This window comes from Myotis myotis, unplaced genomic scaffold (assembly GCF_014108235.1).
Source record: "Myotis myotis isolate mMyoMyo1 unplaced genomic scaffold, mMyoMyo1.p scaffold_m19_p_1, whole genome shotgun sequence".
In the NCBI taxonomy this organism is placed as follows: domain Eukaryota; kingdom Metazoa; phylum Chordata; class Mammalia; order Chiroptera; family Vespertilionidae; genus Myotis; species Myotis myotis.
The window spans coordinates 59753907-59774137 of NW_023416313.1; the positions used below are offsets into that span (position 1 = coordinate 59753907).

General features: G+C 40.2%; 1 protein-coding gene across 6 annotated transcripts in view; it reads left to right on the forward strand.

Moving 5' to 3' along the window:
* Positions 1–20231, forward strand: part of HERC3 (HECT and RLD domain containing E3 ubiquitin protein ligase 3) — a 97046-nt gene that overhangs the window by 66926 nt on the left and 9889 nt on the right. For 2 of the 6 annotated variants that reach the window (XM_036339497.1, XM_036339514.1), the window contains 7 exons: positions 2832–2855; positions 2944–3033; positions 4216–4386; positions 6019–6162; positions 7731–7897; positions 11511–11577; positions 12020–12102. In XM_036339497.1, the coding sequence (XP_036195390.1) occupies positions 2832–2855; positions 2944–3033; positions 4216–4386; positions 6019–6162; positions 7731–7897; positions 11511–11577; positions 12020–12102 (746 nt within the window). Of the gene's footprint in view, positions 1–2831; positions 2856–2943; positions 3034–4215; positions 4387–4547; positions 5939–6018; positions 6163–7730; positions 7898–11510; positions 11578–12019; positions 12103–20231 lie in introns of those variants that run through there. The other 4 variants (XR_004972751.1, XR_004972752.1, XM_036339506.1 and 1 more) reach the window with 4 other exon arrangements.

The window sequence follows — 20231 nt, forward strand, 5'->3', positions numbered from 1 at the left end:
GGTGGCGCTGCAACCTCCCCATTGACCCTGCCTTGAGTGTGACAGGGGATGGTACCCCAACCCCCCAATCGGCCCTACCCTGAGCGTGACTGAGGGTGGAATCACAACCTCCCGATCGCCTTGCTCTGTGTATGACAGGGGGCGGTGCCCCAACTCCCCATCGGCCCTGCTCTGAGCCCGACCAGGGGCTGCACCTAGGGATTGGGCCTGCCTTCTGCCACCCGGGAGCAGGCCTAAGCCATTAGGTCGTTATCTCCCGAGGGGTCCCAGACTGCGAGAGGGCACAGGCCGGGCTGAGGGGCCCCCCTCCCCCCCGAGTGCACAAATTTTTGTGCACCTGGCCTCTAGTTTTATTATAATTAGTCTAGGACCCTAGTAAGGTTACATTGAGGTCATGTTGGTTTCCTCTGAGCTTGCACCAAGAACTGGCTGGCTCTGAACCTTCCTACTGGCTGTCTGCTGGGCCGCCCATAGACAGGCAGTATGGTTGGACTCCAGGGCAGGCCCCACCCCAGCTGCTCAGGTCTAACTTCCTAACACTTAGAATAAAATAATCTTTCTGAGCCGAAACCGGTTTGGCTCAGTGGATAGAGCGTCGGCCTGCGGACTGAAAGGTCCCAGGTTCGATTCCGGTCAAGGGCATGTACCTGGGTTGCGGGCACATCCCCAGTGGGAGATGTGCGGGAGGCAGCTGATCGATGTTTCTCTCTCATCGATGTTTCTAACTCTCTATCTCTCTCCCTTCCTCTCTGTAAAAAATCAATAAAGTATATTTAAAAAAAAAAAAAAATCTTTCTGAGATAAAGATTCTAAAATTCTGAATATTGGCACCAATTTAAAATCTACTTCCCCGGATACTTATACTTTTCGTAGGTACTTAAAGTAATTTTTTTAGAGTGCAGTTTTATGTTGTGTGTGTGTTTTATTTTAGTGATTTCAATTCCTAAATTCAAAGTAATGAGATATGTAGGCATGAGAGTGAGTCAGTTGGCCTGGATTATGTATGCATGATTTCATACCTGTCTCACTGGTATGAATTGTCTTTTTGATTAGTGTTCTTCAATTTAGGGAAGTGTTCCAAGATTCACTAAGGGACCTGTTTCTATAGGATAAACAGGATGGATTTTAATTAAAATTGCTTTTAAATTATTTAATTGAACTGTACACAAACACAAAAGGAGGTAGATATACACTTCTTATTCAGATAGCATTTAAATAAAACTGAATCAGATTTACAAATTAAATACAAACTCTAAATGAATAAAACGTGGGTAGTCTTCGTGAAACCATCCCTCAACTCAGTCGTTGGTGCTTGAGTTCGGAGACGTGTCCTATTCATCCTGGAATGACTCATCTCTCTTTCTTCCTTTTAGCTGCTATTAAACCTTCATTCACACAGAGAGCCAGGGGAGCTCTGGCACTTTCCTGGGTGCAAATGAATAACTTACCAAGAAAGACTGCTTTTCTTCTTTTCTTATTATTCTTGGACAATTAAGAATAACATGGCACCAATGCAATCATTAAAATAAATGTAAATTATATGGTGACACACCAATATAAGGAGGTCATTAAGAATGTGTTTTCGTTGATTTTGTTTAGGATATCTATACTAATAAAAGCCTTGGGGGTGATCTGGCTAGCAGGGGAGGGCAGTTGGGGATGATCAGGCTGGCAAGGGAGTAGTTAGTCATCAATCAGGCCGGCAGGGGAGCTGTTAGGGGGCGATCAGGCTGGCAGGCTAAAGCAGTTAGGGGCAATCAGGTAGGCACGCAGGAGAGTGGTTAGGAGACAGCCGTCCAGGATTGTGAGAGGGATGTCCAACTGCCGGTTTAGGCCTGATCCCGCAGTCAGACATCCTGGGATTAGGCCTGCCGGACATCCAGGGACATCCTGGGATCAGGCCTAAACCAGCAGTCGACATCCCCCAAAGGTTCCAAGATTGGAGAGGGTGCAGGCTGGGCTGAGGGACACCCCCCCTCCTGTGCACAAATTTCGTGCACCGGGCCTCTATTTATAAAAAACTACAAAATTTAAAAAATTCATATAGCATTCTCAGATCTCTGAGGATAAATCCATAGTTTCCTGTTTGAGAAATACTACAGGTCAACATGATTTATATTGTTGATACTTTTGTTTGTTTCTGTTAAGTTTATGAATAATGTTTGTCATACAACCTAACAAAAACTTCCAGAAGAGATGCCTTCCCCCCATTAATAAACTAGCATATCTTTTAGATATGTTTGTGTGTGTTTTTTTAATTTACTGTTATTCCCCTGCTCAAAAGATTATTAAAATTTTGTTTACCCCTATTGATGGAGTGTCTTCTGTAGGCCAAGCATTGGTTCAAGTGCCGAGTCAGGGATAGCTTTAAATATTTGGTTACTCTTCAGTGTAACAGCTTGTGTGTGTGTGTGTGTGTGTGTGTGTGTGTGTAAGTGTAAGGAAGAGATGTAACATGTTGACAAATAAATGAAATTTGCATTAACTTTACACAATAAAAGTAACATCTGATATTAATGTTTTATAATTAGATTTATTTTATGAAAGAAAATTCTATTAATGCTGTGAATTATGGAGTTAGTGAAATGACCTAAAACAGCCCTTTAAAAATTTTTAAGATTGTTTTTAGTTTTTTTCTCAATTTGTGTCCATCAAAACATTTGGTCTGTTTCATTAAAATCCAGTCAGCCATTCAAATGGGGTTAGTTCCATGGCCAAATAAATAGTCAGATAGTTTATATGTTTTGTTATTTGTATTTCACATTTGTAGGGGGTGTAAAAAGTTTAGGTTTGCATTTCAAGTAAGAGGCTTTTTCTTTTTCTTTACACAGAAGACTAGACCATCTATAATACAGGTAAATGATTCTTTTTAAATTTACTTGTATATTTTTCCAGCAGTATTATCTGTGGATACTACAATTTTGTCAATAATGTTTTATTTAGGATGCTGTAACACTTTGTTCCTACCCTTTCATCTTTGATGCCCAAGCCAAGACCAAAATGTTACAGACAGATGCTGAACTACAGATGCAGGTATCATATTTTAAAAGTTATTTACTCTTATTATGTGTTTCTTTTAACCTACACATTCAGTTCTAATTTTTACTTATAGGAGGAAGTATATTTGGATGCGTTATATTCTAACTTTTAGAACTATTATAATTTTTTTTTAAGCAATTTTATGTTGAATACAACACATATAAGTGAGTACACATTTACATAGATCAGGGGTTTGCAAGTGTTTTCATAAAGGACCATATAGTAAATTAAAATTTTAATCTTTATGGGCCAGATTGTCTATCTCTACTATTGAGCTCTGTCATAGAACAAAAAGTAATAGTATGTGAATGAATGAGCATGGTGGTATTCCAGTAGAACTTAATGTACAATGAAATTTGAAATATGTATAATTTTCACATGTGGTGAAGTATTCTTTAGATTTTTTTTCAAAAGTTAAAAATGTAGAAACCACTATGAGCTCAAGAGCTGTACAAAAACAGGCAGCAGGCTGGATTTGGTCCAGTCGTCCACTGATCCTTGATAGAGATAGAGAGATAATTAAATGGAGCTTGGTAATTATTTATTGAACTAAAACTTAAGTTATAGAGATTAATTTCAAGTACACATATTTATTATAAAATATAATTGGTTTTGACATGCCTACCAAGTTATTATTTGCAAATTAGAAATTCAAATCTACCAGTTTCTACTGTCAGTAGATAGCTAACTTCACTCATCTCTCTCTTCATCTCTCAGTCTTTCTGTCTGTTTCTCTCTAGCCTTTTCCTTCCTTCCTTCCACAGTTGAAAGGTTTTCCAGAGAAAATGGACATTTTTCAAAGAATAAAAAACATTTAAAAGTGGTTATTAGGTTTCTTGTCCTGCCATTCTGAATGTCATAGTTTTTACCCACTCTCCGTCATGTTTCTTTTATTACAATATAATTTCAGTCTTAATCAGGCCTAAATCATTTTCCTGGGACTGGTTATGGATCAGATTGCTTCAGTTAACCTTTTTGGGTTCAGATTAGAAAGATATCTGTGTTTTGTAAATATAGTAATTTAGAAAATTTAACTGGAAAAGTTAAGAGGAAAATAAAAAAGACCAAATGGAGTTGCAGTCAGCACGCTTCCCACCTACCCCAGATTGAAAGGCAGCTGGCCGCTGTCCCCACTCACAGGTGCACTCTAATTGTGTTCTTGATGTGCCATTCCAGGTGGCAGTCAATGGAGCCAACCTGCAGAATGTCTTCATGCTTCTCACCTTGGAGCCTCTGCTGGCCAGAAGCCCCTTCCTGGTTCTTCACGTTCGCAGGAACAACCTCGTTGGAGATGCCCTGAGAGAGCTGAGCATTCATTCTGATATTGATCTAAAAAAGCCTCTCAAAGTGAGCCCTTCAGTATATTCTTCTAAGTACCTTCCTAGTTTTTCTTTAAACAGTGTTGAAGTAGCAAAGATCTTACTATTAAAATTGTGGAGTATAGCCATTCACTATTTCTTTCATTTATTTTACAAGAATTTAATCATCTCCTTCTGTCAAATCACCAGATAGCACGTATCAACATAACATCCCAGATAAAAATGCCAGTGGATTACTTGAGAGGTTATAGGGTTTTCTTTGTCTGCTGACTTCAAGGTATCTGCTCCAGCTCAACCAAAAACAAGCAAACAACAACAAAACTAAAGCTTCATCTAGGTATAAAACTATCAAGCCAGCATCTAGGAAGTCTGTGGATGTCAAAGATGTAAGAGAAGGTAAAAAGGAGAATATAGAAAGGTGGTGAAATCATCTGGGAAGCTGTTGGCCTATTGTTATAGGCACTGTTAGTATCCTAATATTACTGAATTAAGAAATTGTCTTTCCTCATAGACTGTGCATGTTTGTGTTAGTACTTACTGGATTCCCAGGGCTTAGCATAGTGCTTGGTACATAGTAGGTGTTAATAAGTATTTAGAGAATTACTTGAACTTTTAAGTAATTTATCTTTCTCTTCAGAAGGCTTCCCTATCTCTATTAACAATCCTCTTTTGAACTCGTTTCTGAAACACAATAAGTAAGAAACTCATGGTCTTTATGATATTGTCACCCTTTCCAAAATGTCCAATGACTATTATCTGTCCCATCCATTTGCCTGTGAGTTCTTAGAACTTCTGGGTTAGATTTTTGATCTAACAGGAGCTCCTTTTTGCATACTGTTTTCCATCAGTAGTTCAGATAAGACACTTCTTGCTCTGTAACATGTCTGAGTTGTCTTCTGCTGCCATCTGTCCCCACCTTTACTCTTGTCCTGTTGTAGGCAGCCTTGAAGACGACCACAGGATAAGCTTTTTCAAATGCTGTTTTAGTTCTTTGCCTGAGCCCTTACCTGTAAAATGGTGATGATAATAGTAATACCAATGCATAAGGCTGTTCTGAGGATTAGGTCATAGAGTTTAAGGGCTGGCATATAGTACCTCTCAATAACTCTCGCTAATTGGTTTGCTGTAGTTGTTACTGTGATGACCATTATGGGTCCAGCATGCCCCATGTGGGCCTGTTCATGGGTCTTTTTGTAGCCCCTCACAGAACCCAGCTCTGTACTACTTAGAATGCCCTTCTCCTTTCCATATTCATCAGTTTCTTCTTTTGCCCAGGTTAATCATTGTTTTTCTCCATGTGCCAGAACATTTACCTCTCAATGTATTTTACTCTTTGAAAATAAAGTATATTCTCTAATGGATTCTTTTATGTTTGCCTTACTTCCCTAAATAGATGGTGAACTTTCTGTGGACCTATGGTGAACTTCTAACCTTCTTTGTATTCCTTGAAGTACCTAGTAAAAATTCTTTCTGTGTGTCTGCAAGTGCCTTGTGAATAATCAGCGGATACACCTTGCAGTTTTCATTGCATCATTGTATTCTGTGTTATATCTTCCTTCCTTTCTCCTGACTTTGGAAAGAATTTGCTAAAAAAAAAAAAAAAAAAGGTAGAATACCAAAGATTCTTTGAAGTATTAATTCTGCTCTCATTGTTTTAAAGGTAATCTTTGATGGTGAAGAAGCAGTGGATGCTGGTGGTGTCACAAAGGAGTTCTTTCTTTTACTGTTAAAAGAACTTTTGAATCCCATCTATGGAATGTTTACCTACTATCAAGATTCAAATCTCTTGTGGTTTTCAGATACAGTAAGTTAGTGATATTATAGTTAAACAGATGGATATAATTAAATTTTTATTTTAGTTGTGAGACCGATTCCAAGACTTCTGATTTTGAAAAGGGAAGCATAACAAAGGAAATAATTGAAAACGTCTAAATAATGTATCTAGTCGTTATTTTTTTACCCATTGGCCCTATTTTCATTTCTAGTTTTTATAGAGAGAGAGGGAGATGGGTAAAGAGATAGAATCATTGATGAGAGAGGAACATCATCAGTTGGTTGCCTTCTGCACATCCCCTACTAGGGATTGAGTCTGTAACCTGGGCATGTGCCCTGACCAGGAGTCAAACTGGCTCAAACTGCTCAACTGCTGAGCCACATTGGCTGGGCCAAATGCGTCTTATTTTAATAACAGTGAAAGTATGTGTATGAATACTAATACAAGTAGATACACACACACACTTTAATTTGAAAATTCAGTAGGAGAGCTAAGTTTTAAGGAGCATTTTAATTTCAACCAGGCCATAATTTAGTTCTTTTTCTACCAGTTTTCTTCCTGGATCTGTACTGTGCTAAAAGGTAGCCATTAGCCACATGTGGCCATTGAAATTGAAATTTTATTTAATTAAAATTAAATAGTACCAGAGATTCATTTTCTCAGTTGTACCAGCCACATTTCCAGTGGCTACCATATTGGACAGCACAGAATAAACAATTTCCATCATTGCAAAAAGTACTATTAGACAGCATTGCTCTAAATCAGTACAGTGATGTGCCACATAATGACATTTCTGTCAGTGATGGATCGCATATGTGACAGTGGCCCCATAAGAATATAATGAAGCTAAAAAGTTCCTATTGTCTATGACATCATAGCCATTGTAATGTAGTACAACACATTACTTGTGTTTGGGGCGATGCTGGTATGAGTACACCTGTGCTGCAAGTCCTATAAAGAAGTGTAGCACATATAATTATGTACAGTGCATATTACTTGATAATGATAATAAAAGACCATGTTATTGGTTTACGTAGTTCCTGCACTGTACATTTTATCATTATTTTTGAATGTACTCTTTCTATTTATAAAAAAATTTGCAGTAGAACAGTATGCTGTGTTACTCAGGCAGCCGATTCATACATCTCATGTACTGTGTTTCTTGATTGCACCCTACTTTCTCTTGTGATTGATTTAATTTCAGGTTGTTTTGTATAGTAACCGGCTGTACAGGCTTGTAGCCTAGATGTGTACTAGGCTCTACCTTCTAGGTTTGTGTAAGTGCACTCTATGGTGTCTGCACAAGGATAAAATCACCTGAGGCATTTCTCAGAATGACTCTCCATCATTAAGTGGCAAATGACTGTATAAGCTGTTCTCTCTATCTCTAGATGAGCTGCAAATACTTAACTTTGCCTACATTGTATCTATTGGGGATAATCAAATTTTGTCAGGGGAGTTTTCTCTGCTCTAAAAGGTAATTAAATATTAAGAAAGCCTTTATTCTTCTATACTGAAAATATTTTATAAATGGCAGATTGTTTTGAGGGCTGGAAACACTGAATTTCTTTTTAACACATCTGCATATATTCCGAAAGTGTTTTGTAGAGCACAACTGGTTTCACTTGATTGGCATAACCTGTGGACTAGCAATCTACAACTCCACCGTAGTCGATCTCCACTTCCCGTTGGCACTCTATAAGAAGTTACTGAATGTAAATCCTGGCTTGGAGGACTTGAAGGAGCTTTCACCCACTGAAGGAAGGTACAGAGCTAAAAGACAGATTGGTGTAGGAAACTGCTCTGGCTGCCTCTGGCAGTGTGGATTAAAGTTTGAAAATACCACAGGTGGCACAGGTGTGAGTGTATGGAACTATATGGTTGTGTGTGCTTTGTCTTAAGGTTTAGCTATACAGCTACTTGCTTAGAGTCTATTACTCTATGGGCAGAGGAAAGAAAATAAAATAAAGTCAGAACTGCGCAGGAATATAAAATAATCCCCTCCCCCCCCCCCCCTTATTCTGAAAAAGAAATAAGGACTTTGTCATGGTCCAGAAATGTACAGGGAGAAAAGTATTGAAAAGGGAGCCTATACTTAAAAAAAAAACCAAAAAAAAAACCGCTGCAGTTCTTCCCCCCAATTGTTTCTCTTTCCTGTGTGTCTCCTTTACTCTCACACTACTGGTCACCGCATGTGTGGGTTTTTCCTCCACACCACCAAGCAGTTCTCCATGACAACAGCTGGGTGTCCTACAGTCTACCTGGAGTTGTGTCAGATCCCACAGGTTAAGGGGATCCCACAATACTGCTTGCACCCCACTTCAGATGCCATTTGCAAGGAGGAGGTCCCCAGGTTATCCACAACTTCTGTCTGATTTAGCTACAAACCCTCCTCAGGTTTGCCTAATTTGCTACAGCAGCTCACAGAACTCAGGGAAACACATTTACCAGTTTATTAAAGGATGTGGGGAAGAGTACAGATGAATAGCCAGATGAAGAGATGTATAGGATGAGGTCTGGGAGGGTCTTCAGTACAGGAGCTTTTGTCCCTGTGAAGTTGGGGTGCATCACCCTCCTGGTGTGTGGCTTGTGTTCACCAACCCAGAAGCTTTCTGAACCTCCTCCTTCTGGGATTTTATGGAGGCTTCCTCACACAGGCGTGATTATTACCTCTACTTCTAGCCCCTCTTCCCTCTCTGGCAAATCGGGGTGGAGCTGAAAATTCCAAGCTTCTAATCATGGCTTAGTCTTTCTGGTGACCAGTCCCCATCCAAGAGCCACCGTGGAACAAAAGATGTGTCTAGTGCTCTTACCACCACTTAGGAATTTATAAGGTTTTTAGGAGCTCTGTATCAGGAACCAGGGGAAGAGATATATCTACATGTTACTACTAGAGGCCTGATGCACGAAATTCATGCATGGGTAGGGTCCCTAGGCCTGGCCAGCGATCAGAGCCATCAGGTTCGCCGCCTCCCCCCTTCCTCCTTCCCTCGCCACCTGTGTCTGCTGCCACCCACCCCTAGTTCTCCGTCCCAGCTTGGGGCCCAGCCCGGATCAGGCAATTGGGATCTGCAGGCAGGGGGGGGGGGGAGGGGGGGGACCACCCGGGAGGTTGTCTGCTGGCCCCGAGGAGGGAGCTGGCCCTTGGCCCCCCAGGAAAGGAGCCACATCCACCACCACCCACCCCCAGTTCACTGTCCCAGCCCGGATCTGCCAGCTGCGGGGAGGGACCGGGAGGTTGACTGGCAGGCCCCATCAGCAATTGGGGCTGCGGGCTAGGGGCAGCTCCTGTGTTGAGCATCTACCCCCTGGTGGTCACTGTGTGTCATAGTGACCAGTCGTTCCGGTCTTAACATCATTCTGGTCATTACAGCATTCCGGTCACTGGCTTTTTATATGTATGGATTATCTCTTAGAGCCTTTAAAAACGCTTAATTGAGATACAGTTCACAGATAATTCACCCACTTAGAAGTATACAATCCATTGACAGTATATTCAGTTGTGTAACTGTCACCACAATTTTAGAATATTTTCATCGCCTGAAAAAGAAACTTCTACTTCTTAGTCATCATCATCTCCAGTCTCTTCCTTCGAGGCAGTGCTAATCTTTCTATTTCTATAGGTTTGCCTATTCTGGATGTTTCCTATAAATGGATTTATATAATATATGGTCCTTTGTGTCTGGCTTCTTTTATACAGCATGTTTTCAAGGTCTATCCATATTGTAGCATATTGTAGCATATCAGTGTTTCATTTTTTTTTCATTGTCAAATAATATTCCATTGTGTGAATGTACTAATTTTGTTTATCAGTTGATGAGGCATTTGGCTTGTTTCTATTTCTTGGATATTATGATAATGCTGCTTTGGACATTCTTGTGCAAGTTTTTATGTCGGCATAAATTTTTATTTCTCAGTTACATACCTAGGAGTTGAATTGTTGAGTCACAGGCAGCTCTGTGTTTTGGTCTTTGAGGAACTGCCAGCAGTTTCCAAAGTAGTGGAGCCATGTTTGTATGGTCTTTTCTATCGGGCTGTTAAACTCCTTTATTCTGAGTTTCTCTATTAATTTTAGGTAGCATAAGGTTAAGTATATAAAATAACACCATAGCCTTAGCTTTCTGTAAACAGTGTAATCCTTCTGGCATTATCAGGAAGGAACACCCCTTCTATAGAGAAAGAGTGCGGATTTTAAGATGGAGATAGAGAAGGGTAATCTCTAAGGTGCCCCTGGAAATGAGACTGTCGCACCACCAATACCAAGAATCCACAACCGATGGCAGGGGTGGGTCACAGAGAGTGGAAAAGAGACTTTAGGAGGAATATGGAAAAATGACAGAGGAGACCAAGGCAGGGTTAATTTTTAGTAACTGAAAGAGAAGGCTGGAGAGTGATAGAACCGTGCGCCATGTACTTTACCAACCTGGCTGGGAATGCTGTATTTCAAATACAGTGGGGCCTTGACTTACGAGTTTAATTCGTTCCGTGACGGAGCTCATAACTTAAATTACTCGTATGTCAAATCACTGTGACGTTCGCTGCGCCAACTAGCGGTGGGGTATCTGAAGCTGGCTTGTAACCCGATTTTTTTTGAGCTTGCAACTCAAAGCAAAAAATCGGCCGAGAGACGGCTCGTATCTCAAAAATCTCGTTAGTCGGGACACTCGTAAGTCAAGGCCCCACTGTAGTAATTTTGGCTAGTTAACTGATACAAATTTAAATTCTACAGTAAGAATTTTCTTCCTGGCAACTCTTAATGGAACTGCCAGACTCAGAGTTCACTAAAGATGAAAGTGTGAATGAGGTTTAGCTACAAGAATGTATTCTCTTGAAAACTAGGATATGACCGTTGTTGGAATAAACATATTTTTTAAGCATGTTTGTGTGCTTTTGTGGCAGATAGTAGAGTGTCTTTACCATATAGAGCCCCTTGCATTATCAAGTAAGACATTGAGAATCCTAATAGATGAGATGCCTTTGTGGCTTTTTAAGAAAATGATAGAAGGATTACTCTACTAAAGAATGTGGATGAAGGCAGTCGGTGGGACCACTGCAGCACCATCTCCCCCAGTCTCTACTCCCAAGCAATACCAGGGTTAAAAGAACCTACATGTGTGTCAGATGTAATTCATTTGAATTTCTTCATTAATCCAGTAATATTTGTCAGTAGGAAAAGAGAACAATTAATTTTTTATAGGTCTCTTGCCCTATTTCTTTCAAGATATGGTAACATGATTTTCTGTTGGTCTGGATTTATGTTTGTTCTAGAATCTCCTTTTATAGTTTTTCCTTGCAAACAGTCTGCACATGTGACTGAGATAAAAACACTATTGCCCTGTCTGATTTGCCTCTTTTCCTTTCTCCATCGTTCTGATTAGGAGTCTTCAAGAACTTTTAGATTACCCTGGGGAAGATATTGAGGAGACTTTCTGCCTCAACTTTACAGTAAGGATTTCCAGCTTACTTATGAGTGTGTCTCTTTCATCATGCTTACAAGTCATAACATTAGTTTTTCTCCAAATCAAACAACAGTTCAGGGAATTCTCTGTACCAAATTATTTAGTCATAGTATCTTAAGTTCAGTAAATGTGTTAAATGAATGAATAATTAAAATCTGTCCTTAAGAAAATGACTGAAGCATTAATCTTCTTTATTTTGAATATATTTCTTTTCTAGAGTTCATATCATTTCTCTTTTATCGCCTTTATTGGCAACTCCAAGTCTTAAAAGAGATCTTTTAAGGTGCCAATGTTTTCTGACTCAGGTTCTAGACCCAAGAATTTTCTGTGGTAAAAAGTAGTCACTAAGCTACATTTGTTCCTAACGCTTCTCTCACTTACAAGTGGTAAACAAACTTGAAACATTTCTTTTCCCCCCTTAAATATAGATTTGTCGAGAAAGCTATGGAGTGATTGAACAGAAGAAGCTGATACCTGAGGGAGACAAAGTGACTGTGTGCAAGGAAAACAGGTAAGTCCCGACCTGGGACTTCTGCAGACATTGCTGCTTTTCTGCAGTTTTAAGACCAAGATTGAAGTTAAGTTTTAATCCCTTTTTCAGAAGAAGGGGAGAGAGCAAAAAATTGCAGATTTTAATGGATTTTTTTAATAATAGAGGAAGCACAGGACCTGAATTCAGGAGATGCCGGTTTCAATTCTAGATTTCCATCTTACTGGCTTTGACCCTGAACAAATCATGTAAACTGTTTGATCCCAGATTCTCATCTGATAAATGGGGGCTGTAATCACTGCCCCACCTATCTCAAGGGACATTTGTGAGGCTAAAGTGAGGCAATTTATAGGAAAACATTTTGGAATGAATGAGCTCCTGGCATCTGGTACAGGAGCAGAGTGCTGGGCACACATAAAAATGCTTGAAAATGTGTAATGAATAAATGAGTGTTAAAGAGATGCTTACTATTTCTGTTGTTTTATTGCTGAAGAATTTGTAATATAGATTTTAAATTAATTAATTTTCCCCCTCATAATAATTAATTAAAGTACATGTGATTTTTCTGGATGATTTACCAACTCTGTGTTATCTCTTTAGAGGAGAAAATTCTCAATTTTGTTTGTATTAGATTATGAGTGAGGTCACTGCAATCTGCATATTAATTCAGTTTACAAACTCTGCTGTGTGCCAGGCATGTTGCTGGGTATAGGAAATAAATAACTTTTATCTTTGAGAAGTCCAAGGCTAGTCAAGAAGGGTCAGTGTTAGTGAACGATTGCAGTAGATTACTGTGCATGTGATCGAGTAATAGGCCAAGTGCCACAGAAGTAGGGGAGAGGCTACAGCACTTACATTGGACTTTGAAGAATGTAAGTGGGGGGAAATATTTTAGGCACAGGGGATAATGTGAGTCAGGACTCAAGTTTGACATGTGGTAGAGAATGATGAGAACTTACTTAGGGGATGGGATCTTACTGTGTGGGTGGAGGGTGGGTGCTGCAATAGCATTAGGGTAGAGATTGTCAAGTTTTTAAATGGGATTTGAACTGGGACATGGTTGATCAGCTTTGGGAAGGTAACTGATCAACCATATTGAAATAGACCACATATAGGGAGACCCATGAGGAGGCTGTTGAGGTAGCTCAGGTAAAGGGTAGTGAGGGCCAGAGTGAAGGTAGCGGGAGGACAGAGTCAGCTATGTGCTGGTTATGTAATCACCAGGAGTTTGTGTCTGATTTTATGTGGATGGCACTAGAGTAGCATATAATGATAACACTGAGGTTTCTAATTTGCACAACTGATAGGAAATAGAATCTGTACAGCAGGGTGGAGGGGAAAAGAGTTTCATTTTGGATATCAACAGGTCTCTGTGATACCAGGTGATTATATTTAGAGCTGAAAGTTTGCATGTATCTTGAGAGAAGTTTTATATGAACATTGTATTTAGTTACTTATGCCAACCTTAATCACCAGTGAATTTGAGGTTGTTTACAACAAGAACCACAAAGAAACAAGGGATGGAGTAAATGTAAAACAAGGACAGGGAAAAGGTACTTATTTAGAGGAGCTATATATATATCAGAATAGAAGGTAGACTCTGAACATGAGGATTTAGAATCACTAGCACAGTAGCTGGAGTTAAAGTTTTGGCTTAAAGAAGGGGAGATGGGGAAAGAGGAGAGAAAGGCAGTCTCTACTTGGGTGGGTTGGGAGCAAGGGAAGCGTCCACAGAGGAAAGAAAGGCTTCATTTAACCTATGGAACAAGGTACAGAGTAGAGAAACTGGATGCTGTTTGTAATCATGTTGGGAAATTAAAACCAGTTCACTCTGGGCTTTATTTGGCTTCTTCCATAAATACGTTGTTGGAAATATGCAAGCAGAGGTCATATGAAATTCACTGTCTGAGTGACCTGCCTTGGCTTCCTCCCATAAATCTTCCCTTTTGAAAATAGGAATAGAAAAACCAATAGCCTTTGTTTTAAAGTCTGTTTGTTGATATAAATATTGATACTCCATTTTTTTTATTTCCACTTTCATGAAATACGTTTTTCTCTTTACTTCCAATCTGAGTGTGACTTGATCTGAAGTGAGTCTCTTGTAGGCAGCATATGTCTGGGTCTTGTTTTCTTCTCCATTCAGCAACCTTGTGTTGATTGAGGCATGTATCCATTTATGTAGTTGACAGGAATGTAGTTATTGCCATTTTATTCATATTTGTTATCTTTACCGTTTTCTTCTTTATGAAGAAGTCCCTTTAACATTTCTTGTAAGACTGCTTTAGTGGTGCTAAACTCCTTTAGCTCTTTTTGCCTGTGAAACACTTGATCTCTCCTTCAATTCTAAGTCCTTGTTCTTCATCACTTTGAATATTTTGTATCAATACCTTCTGCCCTGCAAAGTTTCTGTTGTGAAGTCGGCTGACAATCTTATGGCAGCTCCCCTGTAGGTAACTAATTGCTTTTACTAGTTTTAAGACTCTCTGTTTGTCTTTAACCTTTGGCATTTTAATTATGATGTGTCTCAGAACAAAAGACTCACACAGGATGAGAGTGAAGGGATGGAAAAAAATTTTTCCATGCAAATGGAAATGAAAAAAAATCTGGGGTAGCAATACTCATATCAGACAAAATATACTTCAAAATGAAGGCCATAACAAGAGGTAATAAAGGTCACTACATAATACTAAAATGATCAATCCAGTAAGAGAATATAACCTTGGTAAACATACATGAACCCAATATATAAAATATATTTAAAAAAATACATGCACCTAAATATATATATTAAAAAAAACAACTTTTAGAGGACTTAAGGGGGGAGAGATCAATAGCAATACAGTCATAGTAGGGGACTTTAACACCCCACTGACTTCACTGGATAGATCTTTCAGACATAAAATCAAGAAGGAAATAGTGACTCTAAAGGACTCACTGGGTCAGATGGATTTAATTGACTCTTATAGAACATTTTACCCCAAAGCTGAAAAATACACATTCTTCTCAAGCACACATAGGTCATTCTCAAAGATAGACCACATGTTAGGACACAAAACAAGTAGCTACAAGTTCAAGAAGATTGAAATAATATAAAGTATCTTCTTGGATCACAATGGCATGAAACTAGAAATCAACTACAGTAAAAACACTCAAAAACATTCAAGCACATGGAGGCTAAATAGCATGTTATTAAACAATGAATGGGTTACCAACGAGATCAAGAAAAAAATTAAAAAACTTCCTGGAAACAAATGAAAATGAATACACAACAACCCAAAATCTATGGGACACAGCGAAAGCAGTTCTGAGAGAGAAGTTCATAGCACTACAGGCCTACTAAAAAAAACAAACAAAAAAAATTATTAATAAACTATCCTTATACTTAGATAATTAGAAAGGGAACGACAAGAAAAGTTCAGAGTAAGTAGAAGGAAGGAAATAATAAAGATTAGAGCAGAAATAAATAACAGAGAGACTAAAAAAAATAATATAAAAGATCAATAAACCTAAGAGCTGGTTCTTTGAAAAGATAAATAAGATTGATGAACCTTTAGCCAGACTCATCAAGAAACAGAGAGGACCCAAATAAATAGAATCAGAAATGAAGCTGAAACCGGTTTGGCTCAGTGGATAGAGTGTCAGCCTGCGGACTGAGAGGTCCCGGGTTCGATTCCGGTCAAGGGCATGTACCTGGGTTGCGGGCACATCCCCCGTGCAAGAGGCAGCTGATCAATGTTTCTCTCTCATCGATGTTTCTAACTCTCTCTATCTCTCTCCCTTCCTCTCTGTGAAAAATCAATAAAATATATTAAAAAAAAAAAAAAAAAGAAATGAAAGGGGTGAAGTAACAACTGACACCACAAAAGTACAAAGGATTGTAAGAAAATACTGTGAACAACTATATGCCAACAAGCTGGACAATGTAGATGAAATGGACAAATTCCTAGAAAATACAGTCTTCCAAAATTGAATCAGGAAGAATCAGAAAATCTGAACAGGCCAATAACTGATGAAATTGAAGTAGTAATAAAAAACAGTAAACAAAAGCCCTGGTCTGGACGGCTTCACAAGGAAGTTTTACCAAACATTATCAAAGAATTAGTACCCATCCTCTTCAAACAATTCAAAAGAATCCAAGAGGAAGGAACGCTTCCAACCTCTTTTTTTTCAGACCAGAGTTATCCTAATCCCAAAACCAGATAAAGACACTACAAAGAAAAGGAATTACAGGCCAATATTCCTGATGAACATAGACACTAAACTCCTCAGTAAAATACTAGCAAATCAGATCCAGCAATATAGTAAAAAGATCAGGCACCATGACCAAGTGGGATTTATTCCAGGGATGCAAGGCTGGTACAATATTCACAAATCAATAAATGATACATCACATAAACAGATTGAAAGACTAAAATCACATGATCGTATCAATATATGCAGAAAAAGTATTCGACAAAATGCAACATCCATATTTGATAAAAACTCTCAGCAAAGTGGGAATAGAGGGATCATGCTGCAACGTATAATAAAGGTCTTATATGACAGATCTTTTTCGTTCCTTCACTTTTAGTAAGACTATATCAAACATTTTTTGTGTATAAAAGTGTGTTTTTTTGCCTTTCAGATTGCTTTTTAATGATTCGGTCCCAAGGGTGAAATTGGATTAGGATATATCATTTGAATCTATTGATAGGTATCTTTGCTAAATTAATTTTTCTAATGAATTATATCAGCTTATACGTTATCAGTATACTCGAGTACCCATTTCACCTAATCCTTACAAGCTCTGGTTCTTTTCTAAAAAAAAATTACTTTTATTAAGAAATTTGATATCATTTGTAAAATTTTATATTACTTCTATATAAAGGTTACTTTACATATTTACACAACACTGATCCACTTTATTGATATTTACCTCTAAAATATTTTTGTGTGAAAAAAGTGAATTAGATAGAAGTGATGGTCATATAACATTGTGAATGTACGGATGCCACTGAATTGTTCATTTAAAATAGTTAATTACCTTTTGTGGATTTTTACCTCGATAAGAAAAAAAGTGTACGTGTGTGTGCACGAGCAAATGCATCTGTGTACACATTGAGTGTAAATTCTCAGGCAGGGAGAGCTGCTGTGCCCTGTTGGGCAGTGAGCGTCAGCATGCCACGGTTTTCTGCAGAATTCTCTTAGAACTCGAGTTAAATGTGTAATGCACGTTGCCTTTCTTTCTGACAGTTTGTGCGTTGCTTACTAATGTGGGCCTATAATAGATTAAAAATGGTTGATGTGTGGTAGTGTTTGACCTGCCCTGAAAGGAGGGTATCCTGCTAGATGTTATCATGCAAGTTTTATGGCTTTCTGAGGAACTATCAAAGAAGCACTGCAGGAAACAGAGGGTAAAGATCAACCCAGTTCGGAAGTGGTGGAAATTGTTTGACTCTGTAAAGGGGATTATAAACATGCCTGTATCCTGGGGATAGTGGCCAACAGTATTCATGACCAGTAGTTAGAAAACCCTATAGCTAAAGTCCTACAAGTGGAAGAAAGATTGCTGCCCAGGGCATGCAGCTGGGAGCCGGTGTACTCGAGACCTCACCGGAGCCCTTCTCCTCTTAGTGCTGCCCTTTTAGGATATGTTTTTCTGCCCCAAATGGGGTTGCAGTATTTTCCCTTCCTAAAGTAGTCTACTGATGTTCTTTATGCATTCGCGATTGAGACGAAATGATTTTCATTTGATTCGTATGAACTCTTTATTATATTAAGACTATTGAACCCTTTGCCAGCCATATTTATTGCCAGTTTTATTCCTGGTTCGTTGTTTGCTTTTGAAAATGTGTTGTTTTCAAATCTTTATAATTAATTTTTGTGTTGTCAAGTCTGGTATTTCTTTCCCTGCCTAGTAATTGATAAAATACCTAATGTATTTTATTCAGTTAAAAATTTGTTTGAATTTGTATTCTAAGTTGTATCCATATTGCTAGTTTTCTTAGCTAGTCTTACAGGTGAGCATTCAGGTAATTATATTAATTTGCAGATCCAGTTTGGATTTTCATTTGAAGTGTGATAAATTAAAAGTTAATTTGGGAAGAATGTACACTTTTGTGATATTTAATCTTACCATCCTAAGGCCTATTCTGGTCCTAGCTGGTTTTGCTCAGTGGTCATGGGTTCGATTCTGGTCAAGGCACATACCTAGGTTGTGGGCTCGATCCCCAGCCCAGGTTAGGGCGTGTGCAGGAGGCAGCCAATCGATGTGTCTCTGCCTGTATCTCTTCCCCCTCCTTTCCACACTCCTAAAAAGCAATGGAAAAAATAATCTCAGGTGAGGATTAACAGAAACAAAAAGGCACATTCTGTTTTTCTTTTCATAGAGGTTATACATATTTTTATTAGAGGTTCTTATAAATATTTTGATTTCTTATTCTATTGTGAAAGAGAGTCTTTTCTACATATTTTGAGATTAGTGCCTAGAAATAGTTACCGATTTTTGTATATTTATCTGGTAACGGTCAATTCCTCAGACTTTCTCCCCCTCTCCCCCTCTCCCCCTCTCCCCTCTCCATTGGTTGGCCTGGCCCTAAAGAAGACTAACATTACCTTAAGGTTTTACTCAGCTATTGCCATTAGCAACAGGTCAGAGCTGCCTCCCATTCCCTAAGGTAAAGCAATCAAATGTTGCTTCTGTGTATTTTTAACCTTTATGGGAAGTGGAAGAAAATGCATCTTGAATTTTAAAATTTTTTTGTAAGGCTTTAAATTAGTTTTACTTAATTCAGAATGCCCAAATGTAAAGTTGAAATACCTTTTTTATATATTCATTAGGGGTCCAGTGCACGAATTTGTGCACCTTGAAAGGAACTGTGGGCTGTAAGGCTGCAGTGGGCACAGAGGTAGGTCTTGGCCCATCCTCTGTGCCCCCACTGGCCCCTCCCACTCTGGTAACCTGTCTGCCAGCAGCCCCACTCCCACTGCTCACATCCACTGATGGCGTGGAGTGATTGGGGCTGGTGCCAGCAGCGGCTGTGAGTGGGGCCGTTGCCACCAGCAGGTGCAAGAGGAGGCTGCCGGCCCCCATCGCCCCTCAGGAGCAGGGGGAGGTGGACAAGCCCTGCGGGGCAATCAGGGCCCGGCAGCCACCGCTCGCACCCACTGATGGCACCAAGCAATCGGGGCTGGCTCCGGGCACCAGCAGCTCCGGTGCCAGCAGAGGTGTGAGTGCCAGGCAGGACCGGGGCGCGCCGGAGCAAAGAATTTTCAGTTAACCACCAGAGGCTCGCCCTGATGACAGCGACCGGCATCCCACCTTGGTCTGGCGCCCCTGCTCACCTCCTCCACCATCCTGCTGCTGTCAACATCCACCATGTTCCATGTGTGCCCCCTGGTGGTCAGCGCACATCATAGCGACTGGTTGTTTGGTTGTTCTGCTATTCGGTCTATTTGCATATTAGGGTTTTATATATATACTAGTGGCCGGGTGCACGAAATTCGTGCACGGGGGGGTTGGGGGGTTGTCCCTCAGCCCAGCCTGCACCCTCTCCAATCTGGGACACTTGGAAGGATGTCCTACTGCTGGTTTACAGGGATCAGGCCTAAACTGGCAGTCAGACATCCCTCTCACAATCTGGGACTGTTGGCTCCTAACTGCTTGCCTGCCTGCCTGATTGCCCCTAACCACTCTGCATGCCGGCCTGCTCGCCCCCAACTGCCCCCCGTGCCAGTGTGCTCACCTCCACGTGCCCCCTGCTGGCCTCACTCCAGACTGCCCCCCCACAGTCCTGATCACCCCCAAGTAACCCCCACTGATGGCCTGCTCGCCCCCAACAACCCCCCCTCGCCAGCCTGATCACCCCCAATGGCCCTCCCCTCTTGGCTTCTAACTGCCTCTACCTCAGCCCTGCCACCATGGCTTTGTCCAGAAGAACGTCTGGAAGGTCTCCCAGTCTAATTAGCATATTACCCTTTTATTAGTATAGAGGCCTGGTGCATGGGTGGGGGCCAGCTGGTTTTCCCTGAAGGGTGTCCCGGATCAGGGTGGGGGTCCCACTGGGGTGCCTGGCCAGCCTGGGTGAGGGGCTGATGGCTGTTTGCAGGTGGTCACACCCCCTTCAGGGTGGGGGTCCCCACTGGGGTGTCTGGCCAGCCTGGGTGAGGGG